Source organism: Cuculus canorus, chromosome 3, assembly GCF_017976375.1.
Source record: "Cuculus canorus isolate bCucCan1 chromosome 3, bCucCan1.pri, whole genome shotgun sequence".
In the NCBI taxonomy this organism is placed as follows: Eukaryota; Metazoa; Chordata; class Aves; order Cuculiformes; family Cuculidae; genus Cuculus; species Cuculus canorus.
In genome coordinates this window covers 62,766,674-62,783,111 of record NC_071403.1, presented here as the reverse complement: position 1 = coordinate 62,783,111, position 16,438 = coordinate 62,766,674, and the positions used below count along the sequence as shown (strand labels likewise).

The 16,438-nt window shown below is 41.8% G+C and overlaps 1 protein-coding gene and 1 non-coding gene across 2 annotated transcripts; both read left to right on the top strand.

Moving 5' to 3' along the window:
- The first annotated feature begins 1,823 nt into the window (after positions 1-1,823).
- On the top strand, positions 1,824-15,781 carry TOMM20 (translocase of outer mitochondrial membrane 20). Its single transcript, XM_054062577.1, has 5 exons — positions 1,824-2,056; positions 6,834-6,880; positions 7,602-7,683; positions 7,970-8,112; positions 9,109-15,781. The coding sequence occupies exons 1-5, from the start codon at positions 1,933-1,935 to the stop codon at positions 9,151-9,153; spliced, it is 441 nt and encodes a 146-aa protein (XP_053918552.1). The 5' UTR covers positions 1,824-1,932; the 3' UTR covers positions 9,154-15,781.
- LOC128851930 (small nucleolar RNA SNORA14) lies at positions 2,828-2,962 on the top strand. The gene has a single exon (XR_008449460.1). It is a non-coding gene; the product is annotated as a small nucleolar RNA SNORA14 (small nucleolar RNA).
- Positions 15,782-16,438: the final 657 nt, after the last annotated feature.

Below are 16,438 nucleotides of genomic sequence, written 5' to 3'. Positions count from 1 at the left end.
TGGGATTATTTCTTTTGGAGTCGTGCAGGATTACTCAGAGTGGGACTAGAAGAGAGGGACCTCGTGTGCAGACATGCCTGTGGTGATATGTATGTCATCACATGTCATCGCCCAGACAAGATGGGTTTTTTAACTGTTAAGCTTCAGTTCACAGGAATTTGGCCTTTTGGGCGACAAACGGTGATGTTGAGGCAGCCCCTGAGAAAGCGGTGTTCTTGGCATCACAGGACTGGAGAACCATTAAGGTGGGAAAACACCTCTAACATCATCCAGTCCAACTGTCAGCCCAATACCAGTGTGCCTAGTAAACCACATCACGAAGTGCCATGTCTGCACATTTTTTGAACACCTCCAGGGATGGAGACTCCACCGCTTCCCTGGGCAGCCTGTGCCAGTGCTTCACCTCTCTTTTGGTAAATGCATTTTTCTTAATATCCAATCCAAACCTCCCCTGGCACAACTTGAGGCCATTTCCTCTCATCTTCTCATTTGTTACTTGGGAGAAGAGACCAGCACCCACCTCGCTACAACCTCCTTTCAAGCAGTTGTAGACAGTGATAAGGTCTCCCTGCAGCGTCCTCCAGACTAACCAACCCCAGTTCCCTCAGCCACTCCTCATAAGACTTGTGCTTACACCAGACCCCCTGCCAGCCTCATTGCCCTTGTCTGGGATAGGGTCAACCACCCCCATGTCCATGAGGGGCCTGAAACTGAACACAGTATTTGAGATGTTGCCACACCAGTGCTGAGTAGAGAGGCACAATCGCTTCCTTGGTCCTGCTGGCCACACCGTTTTTATAGAATCATTAGGTTGAAAAAGACCTGAGAGATTATCAGCTCCAACCACACCTGTCCACTACTAAATCATATACCCAAGCACCTCATCTACCTGCCTTTTAAACACCTCTGGGGATGATGACTCAACCTTATCTCCCTGGGCAGCCTGTGCCAGTGCTTGATAACCCTTTCTCTGAAGAATTTTTTCCTAATGTCCAATCTAAACTTCCTCTAATGCAGCTTGAGGCCATTCCCTCTCATCCTATCACCTGCTGCTTGGGAGTCCAACGCCCACCTCTCTGCAACCTCCTTTTAGGCAGTTGTACAGAGCAATAAGGTCTCCCCTCAGCCTCCTCCAGGCTAAACAACCCCAGCTCTCTCAGCCGCTCCTTGTTAAGACTTGTTCTCCAGCCCCCTCACCAGCTTCTTTGCTCTTCTCTGGACACGCTCCAGAGCCTCACCATCCTTCTCGTGGTGAGGGGCCCAGAACTGAACACAGTACTCAAGGTGCGGTCTCACCAGTGCTGAGTACAGAGGGAGAATAACCTCCCTGGACCTGCTGGTCACACCGTTTCTGATACAAGCCAAAATGCCACTGGCCTTCTTGGCCACCTGGGCACACTGCTGGCTCATGTTCAGTCGTCTGTCAACCAACACCACCAGGTTCTTCTCCTCCATGCGGCTTTCTAGCCAGACTTCTTCTAGTCTGTAGCACTGCATAGGGTTGTTGTGCCCCAAGTGCAGGACCCGGCATTTGGCCTTGTTGAACCTCATGCCATTGGTCTCAGCCCAGCGGTCCAGCCTGTTCAGATCCCTTTGCAGAGCCTCCGGCAGATCGACACTTCCTCCCAGCTTAGTGTCATTTGGCACAAGCCGGGACTCTGCTGGCCTTCTGTGCCCCTGGGCACGGTGCTTGCTCCCGTTCAGCTGCTGCCGACCAGCACGCTGCCACTGTTGCCACCACGCTGTCGCCCGCGCGGCCTCGGCGCAGGCACTCGCGCGGGCGCCCCCCGCCGGCGCCGGCTGATGACGTTAGCGGAAGCGAGGCGGGGTCCTTTCTGCCCGCCTGCTCGCCCCAAGGTGTCTGCGGAGCTCGGCGCCGGCCGCGCGCGCGGGGGGCGGCGGGACCCTCCCCTTCCCTCGGCGCCGGGCACAATGATGGTGGGCAAGACCAGCGCCATTGCGGCGGGGCTTTGCGGGGCCCTTTTCATCGGCTACTGCATCTATTTCGACCGCAAGAGACGGAGCGACCCTAATTTCAAGAACCGGCTGCGGGAACGTGAGTGTCCGGGCTTACCTCCCTTCTCCCCCCTCACTGAGGTCTGCGGCGGTTCCCGCGTACGCGAACCCCCCTCTCTCCTTCCCCCTTTTTCCACTGAGGCCTCCAACGGCTCCCGACCCCCTCCCCTCATTGAGGCCTCCAACGGCTCCACGTCCTTCCCCCCCCTACTGAAGCCTCTAACGGCTCCTGCGCGTGCCTGGCCCCTCAGAGGCTCCCGGTCCCCCACCCCGAAGCTTCCAACGGCTGCCGCGCGCGCCCGGCCCCTCAAGTGCCCCTCGCTGAGGCCTCTAATGGTTTCCGTCCTGCTCCTTTCTCCCCCTTCCCGAGGCCTCTAACGGGTCCCGCGTGCGCCCGACCCCTCAAGTGCATCTCGCTGAGGCCTCCAACGGCTCCCGGTCCCGTCCCCTTCCCCTCTGGGTCTCCCGCGCCCGTCCGGTGGGCAGAGCGGGTGAGAGGCCGGCCCGGTGCTTCGCCCCCCCCGAAGCCCCCGGGGCTCGGCGCCTCTCGGCTCCCCCTCGCCCGATCGCGGGGAGGAGGTGTCGCCACGTGGGAGCGCGGTTGCTGCGGGTCGCGGGGCGGCTCGTGGGTTCCGCATGGGAAATAACGCACCTCCCGTTTTATTTTAAATGGCGCTATCCAACGACCGTACTCGTGTCGCCGCCGCGTTAATGCGGCAGCGCTTGTTTTCTCGCTTTTGGAAGATGATCAGATAAAGCAACGCCGTCTCTTATCGCGGGAGCGGGTAGCGGCCCGCAGGTATTTCATCAGCTGCATTCTTAACCCTCCTGGTAGCTCTGCTGTTAGCTTCCAGGATAAGGATGAATGCCAGAGAAAACTGTTGATTAATCCAAAATGCAGAGCTCTTCTCCCGTGGCTCTTCGTTATTTCACATCTTCAACATTTATTTAAACGTTTTAATAGTTAGTGGAGGCTATATACACAACTATAGATGTGAGTTCTCAAGGCACTCAAATTCATCCAACAAACGCAGATGAATCATTAGGAAATAATCTGATATTTGTTGTACTGGGTTGTTTTCATCATGGGAATAAGTATAGCATTCATTTGATAACTAATCGCAAGATAGGAAATTGCCATTAAGGTAGATGTTCCTGGCCAGTAAACGTAATGTTTATCAGCAGGCTTGTGGATGGAAAAGGCAATAATTAAACGAATTGAAAATGAGTATTTACATGACAATGCTTAAGCATAACTTAAATGCTTTGACTCTGTCTTAATGGATTGAATCTGTTGAGTGACCAGTGTGACAGCATGTTCATTACACTTTCTGTAAGCTCTTTCACAATCAATTGTCATTTGAATGTTCCATCTCTGGACCCTTGCTCATGTACGTAGGATCTTAGACACAGACTTTTTGTGTGTCTACCAAGTACGTTTTCTTTGCCTTGCAGTGCAAGTTATGCGTTGGGAATTTTTAGTGTTGTAAACTGGTATGTGCTTGTCTTGTGCAAGCAAACGTGATTTTTGGCAGTGTAATCAGCCACGGGTTTTTAAGATGTTAAATATGGAATAGAGAACATACTGTATTACGTTAGATTTTTGCAGAAGCACTACAAGTGATTTTTAACTGCCATTATTTTATTTATCTGAGGTTCCATCCAGTGATCCTCAGAATAAACCTTAGACTTGTCGTGATTAAGAATTGATACTTTCTTTGAAGTGGACAAAATCCTTTGTGGTTTGATAGGGGATGGCTCTTGACATTTGAAGGACATCACTGTATGGCTTGTGATCCTTGGACCTGATACACTGGGCTGCTTTCAGTTGTAAAGATTTAGATAAGGAATTTGGTTTATTTTTAATTTTTATTACAGCATTTTTACGGTTGGCTAGTAAGACTTCAGCTGTAAAGTATTTGACCAAAAAAGGTCCAATGCAGCAGCCAATTGCAGTTCTTTAGATGAAGATATTCTGTTTCCCAGGCGATAGTCAGGATATATGATGAAAAACCTGTAGAAATGACCTTTACAGCAGATATTTTCCGCTAACGTTCTTAGGATAAGATTGTTTTACAGCCTTTATGATGCAGTGTCACCAAAATTTGTGAAGGACAGGACATTAAACATGTCAGTGGGTTGCCTATCATATTTGGCAAAGAACATGCTGACAAATGAAGAAGCTGTATTTTGTTTGCCATCTTGGTCACATTGTACATCTCTTTGGGTTGTGTTAGGACCAAAGTTTGCGTTACAAAGGCCCATGATAGAAATGAGGTGGCCAGATTCAGGTTTCGTGAAAAAGGAAAGTTGTTTCCTGGGAGGCTTGAAGAACTGCTGGACTTCACTTTTCCAGATGTCTTAATCTTATTCATTTAGCATGTTTTATGGGTTTTTTTTAGCTTTTGGTGTTGCTAGTCTGGGGGCATCTCCATATTTAATCTTGGGACTGAAAGATGGCAAAGCTATAAAATCTGGAGCTGCTTAGCTTCCACAGCTTTATTTTAAGATTATAAGATTTGAAATGTGCTATTTGTGTTCTTGAATGTGTAAACCAGAACTGTTCTGTATACAAATACAGACACTGTCTCTTTGTTCAGAGACAGCCAGAATTTCTGACCATGCTGAACTTTGCCTTAGAGTACCTCCTGCCTGGACCAGGCAGATGTCACAGGTTGGGATGGAAGCTGAAGGTGCAAATAGCTTTTTGGTCCTTCTCCTTTGTGAGACTGGTGGTGAAGCTGCTGGGGCAACTCGAGGATTTTTGCAACCTGCACCAGCACAACGAGTTGTCCTTTGGTTCACATCTGAAATCTAGTGCCCTTGGACAGGAGCTGTGCCTGAGGGACCTGAGTCACGTGCAGTTTGAGAGCTAAAAGAATTTTTGGTTTTTTTCTAGGTATGGGTTTGTTGGTTTTGTGGGTTTTTTTCCCCAAAGACATTCCTTTTTTTCTTGTTTTATTGCAAATGTAACTTTTGGCTCTACTAAGAAGAGGAAGAAAACTTGCATAGTAATCAGACTTGATAGATTCTGTAGATCAGTGTTCAGTTTTGAAATCTTCATGGTTCTTCACATTCCTTTACTAGTTTCAGGTTAAAGTGTATGGTTCCATATGTGCATGATCAGTGGTCAAAAGCTTTTGTGAAATAGTTACCAGCTTATCTTTTTTTTTTCTTTATCTCTGAATGCTTAACCTGGTGAGTGATGCCTGTTGTAGTATTTTAGAAAATGTCATAGTCATGACAAGAAAAGAGAGTTTTTGGGAGAAAATTATGTACAAATGTTAAGCTGTTACCCGTTATACTTTTCATTGATGTTTTCACCGTTGCAACGTGGCTTGTTTTGATAGTGGAACATTTCAGATACTACCTTTTTTGAATTTCATTTTTATTTCACTTTTAAGGTTTTATGTATTGGCAAAACTGCTCTGCCTAATAGTGCTGTTTCAACTTTTGTGCAGATGCTTCAGAAAACTTGAATTGAGCTAACTGAAAGCACCAGCTCTCAACAGAAATTCTTCTTTATTGAGAAAAACGTAATGATAAAATTATAGTATGCTACAGTTCTATATATTTTTCTGTTTATGATGCTGTAAAATAACATACACAGTTCAATAAGTTGTAGAAATTCAGAATCTAAAGGTCATTAAGGTATTGTAAAAGGTTAAAAGGTCGTCCCTGTAGTTAGAATGTGAACTCCCTGTATATAAAGAATACGTGTTCTTGTCCATAAATTTCAGATTTTACGTCATCACTGTTGGAAAATAGTATTTCTGCATGTCTTCGTCATTTTGACAGTTCCAAAGTTCTAATTCGTTGCCATTAAAACCACTAGTCGTATCTGGAAGTATTTCCAATTGTAAAATTGTCTCAAAATAAAAATCAGGGCCGTTAGACAGTTGTTCTTTGTCAGCATAGATGTTCACTGAGCAGACACCGAGGACAAATGGTAAGGGTACAGTTGTTTAACCGTAGCTTGTATTTAAAAGTTATATTGGTCTAACTGTTTCAGTTGAAGAACTGATGACTTACAAAAATGATTGTTCTAAGAACATCACCAGTATTACTACAATTATTCTTTCTTGTAGGAATAGCTGATACTATAAAATTTCTTTATACTTGTCTAAATTGCATTAAAAGCAAGCTATATATAATTTTTATTGCACTAGTTTTGCTGGAGAGGTACAACTTCATGTTGCAGACCAACTCCATACATTTAGGTTGGGCAGTTAAATCTGTAAATGTTTGTTTGATCTGTAAATGTTTACTTTCTTCAGATGTCATAAATGTATGCTTTACTACTGCTCTTGCTGTGGGATGATGAGATACTGCCACCTATTTAACTAGTTCCCACGTCTTTGCTATAAAGTAACTGGTAAAGTACACTCAGGTGCACTGTGACCTGCCCTACTTCCTCTTGGGTGTGCACCATATAGTTCAGGATTAGATAGCCTTGACCTGTAGGCGGTTCTTCTTTGGCTTATTGTTAGAAATCACGTAGAGAACTCTTGTGTTACTTTGGTTCTCTTTCCTTCTTCGTGCCTCTGGTGCGCGAGGTGTGCTCTGCTGCAGGTCCTGCACAGCTGGTGTTTACCATAGCCAGCAGGAGAATTGCCATTTTGAGTTGGTGAGCCAGCCCTCATTAGACCTCTAAATGTTATTCTGTTGCAGAGAGTGGGTTGCAGTCTTATGTTCAGTCTTCAATATTTGGAATATATTACCAGTTTCTTATTTTGAAAATAATGGTTTTGAACTATTATCTGAAGGCTTTTTTTTAAATAGCAAATTAAAAATGCAAGATGTTTTTCTTCTTACAGGAAGGAGGAAACAGAAGCTTGCCAAAGAGAGAGCAGGGCTTTCCAAGGTAATGCTGTGTTCAGTAATGCAGTGCTGTTTTGTAAGTTCTTTCATTTGTGTGACTTGTAAGATTTGTTTTGAAGTTTGGTTTTGACTCCAGTATTGCAAGCACTTCTGCAGATATGCCGTTTTTAGTTTTTTAATGCTCGCAAATAACCATATGAAATGTTTGTTCCTTTTTTGTGTCAGAGGCCTTGTACTAGAAAGTGCAACTGTGTGATGGTGTTTTCCTCTTTGTAGTGCATGCAAGAACTTTCCAGACTTAAAAATCATTGACGAGATGCACCTGTAACTGAACTTGATAGTTTTTCACTATAAGTATTTTATTTCTCATTCCTTATTGCCAGTAGATCCTGGAAGAAAAGATAGATTTATCTTAAGCAATTGTAAGAGAGAGAGTTGTGATAAACATAATGCACCTTAGAGTGTGTATTTGCTAAAATACTGTGTGCTTATTAAACTGAGTAGAGGCATTTCAGGCACTGTCTCTCTACAGATTTGTGACACAATTATATGAGACCTGAGTCTGGTTTTCAGAAGCATTCTATGTATTATACCTTCCGTTTAACTTAGCGGTGACACTTGTAATTTTGTTTTTTTTTTTGGCCAATTTCAGTGTAACAGTAGGGTAGTGTGTTTGTGTTGTGATTTCAGTTGAATGATTTCTACTAACTTTTTTATTAACTGATGTTTAAGGGCCAACTTTAGTTTTACTGTCTGTGTTATAGTTGCCTGATCTGAAAGATGCTGAAGCAGTTCAGAAGTTTTTCCTTGAGGAGATCCAGCTTGGCGAGGAACTACTAGCTCAAGGTAATAGCATAATTGTTTTTAAAGGGTCAGTTGTAAAATAATTTTTCTTTACCTTTGCTAGAAGATGATTTTTGTATACTAAGATTTTTTGGGTGAGTGAAATTCACCTAGGAAAATCTGTGTACTTGTTTCCAACCTTCTGTGGTCAGAAGATCCAGCAGGGGAGGAGGAAAGAAAAGTGTGGATTGGTTCTCAGTGATTTAATCCACTGTTGATGAATGTTTTATGTAAATACTTTACAATGTGATAGCAGGTTGATTTCAAAGGAGTATGATTTGTCGTACAGGTGAATATGAGAAAGGTGTTGATCACTTGACCAACGCCATTGCTGTCTGTGGACAGCCGCAGCAGCTACTACAAGTCCTACAGCAGACTCTTCCACCACCAGTGTTTCAAATGCTTCTAACTAAGCTCCCCACAATAAGCCAGGTATGTGAGATGTTCATCTTGTTTTGGTTTGAAACTAATTGAACTACTTCTGTTATCCCCTACATCAGTCTAGAGTTTTTTCTAATATGTTTTTTTTTCATGTGTTCAGTTAGATTAAAACAAGGTTGTTTTTTTTTTTTCAGCTGAAGCATTAAAAAGTGTTTATGAAAAACATATTGCGTTACTGGCGAACAGGGTAAAATAGGAATACCTCTCATGCATAGGGTATGCTAAGTAAGCTCCTCTAAAGTAGAGACATCTGACAGCTCTGATACTATAAGTAGATTCACTGTTCCCAAATACAAGTTGGAGAATCAGAAAAGTGGTAACTTTCTCACACTGGGTCTTGAGTTCAATTTATTTTCTTTTAAATTATATGTTTACAGGTGTTTGTAGGTGCTATAAAAGTCCATCAGAACTAATCTCTTGTTTCTGCTAGCCTGTTGGCTCTAGGCCAGCTATAAACAAAACGTTAACTAGCACCAGAACACATGGTAGTTTTGGAAGCTTGGGGATTTCCCTGATGAAAAAAGTGTTTGTAGATCTGTGTGTAAAATGCCCTCCCTTTTTATAGCCTGAGTACTGTGTAGGTAATGTTGGTAATATGCTAACAGGTGAGTCTGTTGTAAAATATGTTGTATATTCTTGGAAATGGAAGGGTACTCCCTATGGTGTTACCTCATATAAAGCAGAGACTCGGTGCTGTGCAAAAGAGTTTCCTTGAAGAACAGTGCCAAAAACCACACAGAGGTCATCCTTTGAGGCAGATGGGATATTGTTTATCTGACTTTGGCTTTGTTAGGCGTTGCATAGTACGTAATTTCTGTGGAACTCGCTTCAAAACATTATGTCAAGTAATTACCAGTTTTAACATTAATCAGTTTGCTCAATAACTGCACTGCTTAGTGTTCACTGTAAAGTTACATTGCTTGATAATCAGTTGCCTACTGTTGTCAATTTTATGCAATTGTGAATGAGTTTTTCTCCTTCTTACAGAGAATTGTAAGTGCACAGTGCTTGGCTGAAGATGATGTTGAATGAGGTCACACCACAACAGGGGGAAAAAATGTTTTCTTACCCCAGAAGATGAGCATCAGTAGGGGTATAAATGGGCAAACATAGTAGTTAATGGACTGTGTACCACATCGGGTTCTACCAGAGTTAAAATTAACTTTGTGTAGGTGGGTTTCACAGGATTTTATTTATTATCCCAGTGAAAAGTGTATTTTGATAAGAATTCATTTTATAAATACACTGTGTTATCAAAGTATCACTGACTTAATCATTATTAAACTTCGCAGTTGTAATGTTGTACATATAAAGACATAAAATTATGACATATTAAAAACCCAATGCTCATTTTTGAAAAAGCAAAGATATGGCAATAAAGATTTATCTGCACTTGTGTGTCCCTATAGTACTACTTTAAATTTCAGAACATTTGGGTGTCAGAACAAATGATCTAAAAATTACTTAACATTAAGATTTATTTTTAATGTTATGGCTGGTCTTCCACTGCTTTTAATTGAAGTTTAAAACTTTGTGTCATTTCCTGAGGAAACAGATGTGATTATTGAAACAGTAACTGATCACCTTAGAAAGAGATGCAAATCAGAATGGTAATAGATGACTGGCTGCAGAAGGAATGACAAATCCATTCAGTCAGGAACAATAACATCTAGGTTGATGTAAGTCAAAAATATCTGGCAAACATGAAAGCTTTCATAATGCAGGTGTCTGAAATAAAGCTGTTTAGAATAGAACCTGGGGCAGTTTGTAAGAGCACAAAGGTGGTTGGTTTGGAAAGCTTGAAACGCTTTTGCAAGATAGACAGTTGACATTTCAGTTGCTACTCTTCAAGACCATAGAAGGTGGTTGTTAGGAGTCTTTGGTATTTGTCTTAAAAAATTAGCACCGATTAAGGTAAGATGAGGCTATCCAGAGGCTAAACTAGATAAAGCTAGTGGAATTGGAATGTTGGTGTAAAATTTCAGCATGGTGTGATACTGTAAGCTTCCCTTTGCCGGTGAAAAAGAGGCAAATATACAGACTCAAGTGAGTAGCAGAAGCATACTTGTGAAAGCAAGTTTTCCATGGATAGTATGTTCTAAATATCAAAACAGATTGGCTTCTACTGTTCTCTGGTTTTATATTATCACTACTTGAGTGGTAAAAGAGACAATTAAAAATACGATTTTATATTTTTGGCATGGTGACTTGTTTTAACTTCAGAAGAAAGGAGGAGAGTGCTTCAAGGTGTTTGTCTTTCAGACCAGCTGATAGTTTTTGCTAATGATGCTGATGCATTAATATAGTAATGTACTAGGTGGCATAGTCCAAGTAGAAGTGAGATACTCTGAGAGAATTTTAGCCAACATTCCCATCTGTCTCTATCTCATTTCAGCCTGGTATGAGTTTCTGTAAAGGCAGATTATTCCAAACTATTGGTCTCAATGTTTCAGAAATTGTATTGTACAGAATTTTTGAGAGATTAAGTGGATAGTTTGTGGTCACCTAGCAGTCGAATTACCTGAGTTTGGGAATAGAAATGGTTCTTACTGAGTCAGTCTGCTTAGATGATTTGCTGTGGAAGAGGTATTCTTCCCTTAACCCTTTGAAAACAGAGTTTCCCAAGATTTGAGATGCTCTTGAGCCTTTCTGTAATGCGACAAATTCTGAAGTTAATGACTAGTATGAACAAAAAATTTCTTGACCCGATGGCTGAAGATTGTTTTTTTTGTTGTGCTTGAATTGTTCAGGTAGCGTGAGGTAGAACTGAGTAGCCATAATCTTTGAGTGACAGTGGTTGGTTTGCTCTTTTAATTTATTTTAGAGGGACAAAATTATTATGCACCTAGCATACTTGATAAAAATACTGTGAAATTGCAGAAGGTTCTAGTTTTAATGAGTACGGTGAGGCTTTTTGGAAGCTTTTGGAGCCTTTTTTCTTTTCCTTTCTAGCCCTTAAAAGCAAAAGTAAGAGTTCATAGGTTACACTGATGGAACTATTAGCACATATGCCTGCAGTCCTCGCTGCTGTGGTTACTTCAGTGTAATATCTTTTTTATTCTGCTTTTAACACCATTTTAAGGTAATTCAAATTCTTCCATCCTGTCTTGAAAAACACCCAAAAAGCATAAGACAAAGGTGGCACCCTTCCTTCACATCTGAACAGTTTTCTGTGCTCTGAGGTATAATGATGACAATTTGAATTCACTGCTTAGCTTACAGTAAAGCTCTCCTGAATTAAGTATGTCTTGGCAAACCTAGATGTCAGTTCTTCTGACTTTGATGGAAGAGTTGATGCTAGTCAGATTATGTCTACAAATGGTCATTGCTTTAATAAATGTCCTAGACACACATATTACTCTAACAATTTTTAATTTTCTTGATCCTGTAAAGTTAGATGCAAACAAAATTTTAGATGGCCTAGGTTTAAATGAAGCCTTAAGTACCAATTTGTTATATTTGATAACCCCAGAAGTACCTAGAGTACTAGTATGCTAGTATGCTAATAGTGTGCTGGAATAAGCTCTGATGCCTATTTTGAGTGCCTTGGCTAATAGCATGGGAATGATGAATCCTCTTAACGAGGTTTAAGGTTATTTTTTCCCCCAGATCTCCTCATGAAACTAATACCTTACAGACTGTAAAGACTTGAAGATATTGTCTAGAATGGGAGTTTGCTTTTACTCCAGCAATGGCAGTCTGACACTAGTGTAGCAAGCATGCAGAGCCCACAGATGTAGGAATCTGTAATTTAGAACTAGTTTCAGACATAGCAAAGTGGAGATCATTGGAAGTGCAGTGGTAATGGTGAATGCTCTTGCATCAGTAGCAGTAATGTTGTTGCATTAGCTGTACGGAGTACCATATTTCTTTTCCCCTGTGCAAATTAAAAAAAAAAGGTGGAAGTCAGGCACTCCAGTTGTGTGTTTGCTGCTGCTGAGCTCGCAGTTGTTGGTGAATAAGACCTGAAATCTTATTTTACTGCAGGTAAAAACTACTAATCTTTCCCCCCAAAAGAGCCATCTTCATTTCTGTGGTGCTCCAAGAACAAGGCACTTGTTTTCAGCACTAAGGATTTCTCATAAAGGAAATAAGAGGTCTGTTAGTTTTATGTTGGGAAAGTCTCTTATCATCAGTTATGAGCTTCTCGGGCAGCTTTTATAGAAAAAAACCCAGCTAGTTTCCTGATCATGCAGGACTACCTTTGATGTCTCACCATAAAGCTTTCTAGACAGTGGAATCGAATCCAAAACTAAAGTGATCAGGCACACACTGACTCATCTGGCACTAATTTCCTTTCCCTGGGGGATGATGGAATATTATTGTTGCCCTTAACTTGAAAAACGGAGAAGTCCCAGCCCTGCTGTGTAGGAGGCCAGCCAGCCATCATCAAAAAAACCTCCAGCTATTTATGCACCCAGAAGACTCTTTCTAAAGTTTCATTTGTACATCGGTGGATGGTGTGTTTAAAGTCCCTTAGGCTGAACAGTGGCCCTACGTGGCTGTCGTGTTAAAATTAACATGAGTTAAACTTCAAGGTAATCTTTGAAGTGATCACTTAGTGCTTTTAGTGAGCATTTCAAAGGCATGTTGTACTGTACACACATGCTTCTGCATTTTTAAACATGGATATGAAAAGAACTGATGTGGAAAAAAAAAAAATTCTTCACGGTTTCTGTTGCACTCAAGTCTTGGTTTGGTTTTTGGTTTGTGTGTTTACCCTGACCAGTATAGCTCATGGTCCTCTTTATGCAGTGACCGAAAAAAGTTTGCTGGCACAGCAGTTAAATCTGTCCCAAAGTGTATTTCAAAGAGGTGATACTTGTGCTTCATTTGCGAGGACTGGGTTATGTTTCATCAGAGGCACTCTCGAAACTGAGCTTCTGGCACGGGTAACAATACTTGTTGTCTGTATTTGTACCAAAACAGAGCTTCCCAAAGAAGAAGATGTGGACATCTGATGCTGTTCTTGGAGGGCAGAGTTTGCCACGTCCGGTGTATGAATGTGTGAGTGAAACCATAGAAAAGAGCTGGCCCTTCATGGTGTTTCTATACCAAAAACAGTCCAGCATGCTGGCACTGGATAATAGGCAGCTTCTTCAAAGTACAGTGGTTTTTGTATGTTGAAAAGAAAATCCAGATTCTCATTTCTTTCCCTGCCATTAAGGCCTTGCAGGTTCTAGTTTTACAGAATGTTACTGGGCATCCTTTGATAAGATTGCTACCTTGTTTTCCTATCACTAGTGCAACCTAATAATAACGAACTCTTAAAGGCCTCTGCTGTAGGCTTTTGACTCCAGCAATACAGTTCCAGTTCCTGTTTTGTAAAGGTCAGGCCTTGGTGTAATGGGTTGACAGATGCATGTCCTCCTGCAGTGCTCGCTTACATTTACCATCATTCCCCTTACACCCTGAGGATGTTCTTGACTTGTCTTTGGGATGAGAGGATATCTATTGGTGCTCACCCACTGTGTGATAGTTGCTGAATGGAGTGTTGCAGCTGGCACAGTGTTGCTGCAGCCTGCAGATCTGTCTGGATGGTCTATGTTGCAAGACATTTATGAGTGGCTTTTATGTATGAAATTTCTACACTGTATGGAGGCAGAAAACAGCTGAAGTTACATAATCCCGCCTCTTCACAACTTGGACCTTTATGACTAAAAACTGATCTAGTCAGTCGTTTATTTGAGCAGGTCTTAATCTAAACAGCAGAGGGCAGTTTTGCACACGTGTTCTGTGCAAGCCCATCCTGCAAATTCCTGATTTTTAGTCTTCCTGCCTGGGGTGATGCAATGCAGCATTTTATGCAGACAAAGTTGGTACAGTGTGTAAGACAGGATGAGTGAGGCAGCAGTAGCGTGTGTTTCTACTGACACCTGATTAGAGCTTCTTATAATCCTGTGTGTTTGGTTTGTTGTGGTGATGTGATTAGGAGGATTTCCCTTTTCTTTCCATCTCTCAACACAAACCAGGTAGGTAGATAAGCCGGCTGCATTGTACAACTTAAACATTGCAAAATGCAACAGAATCTCATTCCCAGGCATGCAAGAGGAGAATTTTCCCTTGCCCAGCTGTGATTCTTCTTGATGAACTTGGTTAACTGGAGTGAAAAGTGAGCCTCTGTTAATTGCAGTAGGAGTGGAAGAGAAATCTGTGTCTTGAGCCTCTGCCTGGAGCTGGGTTCTGGCTGTGATGGCCCGAGTGAGGAGGGCCAACCAAAAAAAACCCAAAAGGGCAAGATGTTACAGGTTGGTGACAGGGTGCAGTTCCATTGCTGGTTGAATTTCAGCTTAAAGTGTCAAAATCTGCTCACCTTGCTGCAATCCTGTAGCTGATGTGAAGTGAGCTGATGGGGTCTTTCCTCATGGCTTGGAGGCAGCTGTTTGTATTACAGTGGCAACCTGGCTTGAAACCAAATCTTAACTACTCCAGCCCCTCAGAAGTGGTTCTTCGCTGCTTCACGTGCTGTGTTTGCAGAGACAAAGTGCGTGTTTATGCCATACAAGTAAATGGAAGTTTTCAGCCCTTGTATTGATGAGCTTTTTTTGCAAATATTCAAATTGTTAGTAAGAAATATTTCACATTCTGCTGAAAATAGGCAAGTATCTAGAGAAAGAGAGCTGTTTAATAAAAGATACTGTCTCTGCAAACCATGCTTTTCCTTCTTCTGTAGGCTAATCTTTGTATGTTACAACCTGTAATATAGCCTAGAAGATAAAGAAATTTGCTGTAACAAACCAATCTTTCCCTGTTTTGGCTTGTATGTAACAGCATTTCCTGGAGCTCTGAAACAGCTCGGTTAGCGTCTTTTGTTGTATTTAATATTATTTGATGAGAAGGATTGTACATTCAGTTTTAATGATTAAAATGATGATTATTGCATGAATTTGTTAATTATGAAATGACTAATTAAATGGCAAAAAGGGATTATTGAGCAAGCATGTTCTTTGAGAAAGTCTCCTCTGGTGTTTTTAATGGCTAATATGAGCCTAATCAATTCATAGCATTATCTCGTTATTGGTGGGATCAGTCTGGTTTTGATGGAAATTCACTTTCACCACATGTTGACCTGGTGTAATGTAATTGCTTGGTCGCGTAAGTGACCGCAACAAAGACTACCAGCTCCTAGAGTTAAGGAGGTGGAAGCTTTTGCCTGTATAAAGCAGAGAAGACCCATCTGACCCCAGGCTGCAGCCTCTATCTTTATTGAGGAGTTCTAGTTCAGGTGTTTGCTATAATGACACTCAGCTGAATTTGCTTAACCATGAGGAGTTGCTGTTTGATTTACATTTTATTTGCTTTTATCTCTCCATCTGAAGTTTTGAGCTTTAACATTAGCCTGCCCTCTCCCCTCCCCCACCCTTGGCTTTTTTTAGGAGTTGTCTGGCAGAATTATGGGCCCTTTTTCACTTCTCTGTAGGAATGTTATCTGCTGGCCATTGGCACTGGAAGAATTCTTAGCATGAAATTATTATTATTACTTCTGTATCGGCAGAGATGTGTGTGGCACTCTGAAGAATCTGTCAAGATGAAGCCTCTGCTTCTGCAAGCTCACAGCCTGCGGTCCTGATCCGGTAATTTACTCTGCATGGTCCTTTCCTCATGGAAACCTAAGCAGTCAAGAGCAGGACATTGGGACAGTGACGCAGGAAGGGAGAAGGTAAGGTTTAGGATAGTATGATTGTTTTGGAAGTTATTGAGTGGGTGTTTTGTTTATCTGAATTATGTATGAAACTCAAAAGCTCACTCCTTTTTTGCATCGCATTATTTTTAGATTGGTTGGCTAATCAGTGCTAGTTACTGGTATGGTAAGGAAAAATCAAATCTCAACGTACCATACACCTGCTTGTAAATCATGAGACCCACCAAAAGAAAAAGGAGTATTAAAAACACTCTCCCTAATTGAAAAGATTTGAAGCGCAACTCCCCCCAGACTGAAATCAAATAACATGAACTGTTGAGCACTGGACTAATTACTCTGCTGGCAGTCCTGCAGTTCTAAGTGGCTTCTGCATTGTAAATGTAAGCAATATTTCAGAAATCTGGCTTGCCGTTTGACAGCAACTTTAGAAGGAAGTCTTGACTGTTCTGTCAACACTGAGTAATCATCCTACACCATAGTATCTGAAATTTGGTGACACCATCATGCAAACAGGAAAGCTGGGACATAGGTATTAAGCAGCCATAAGTCAGGCAAACAGCTTAGAATGCAATGCAGTGAGTCAGTGTCCATCCTAGATGTTGGATTGCAAACTGTGAATACTTGACAACCTGATAAAATCATTGAAAACCAGAGATGTACTTTACTGACAGAAAG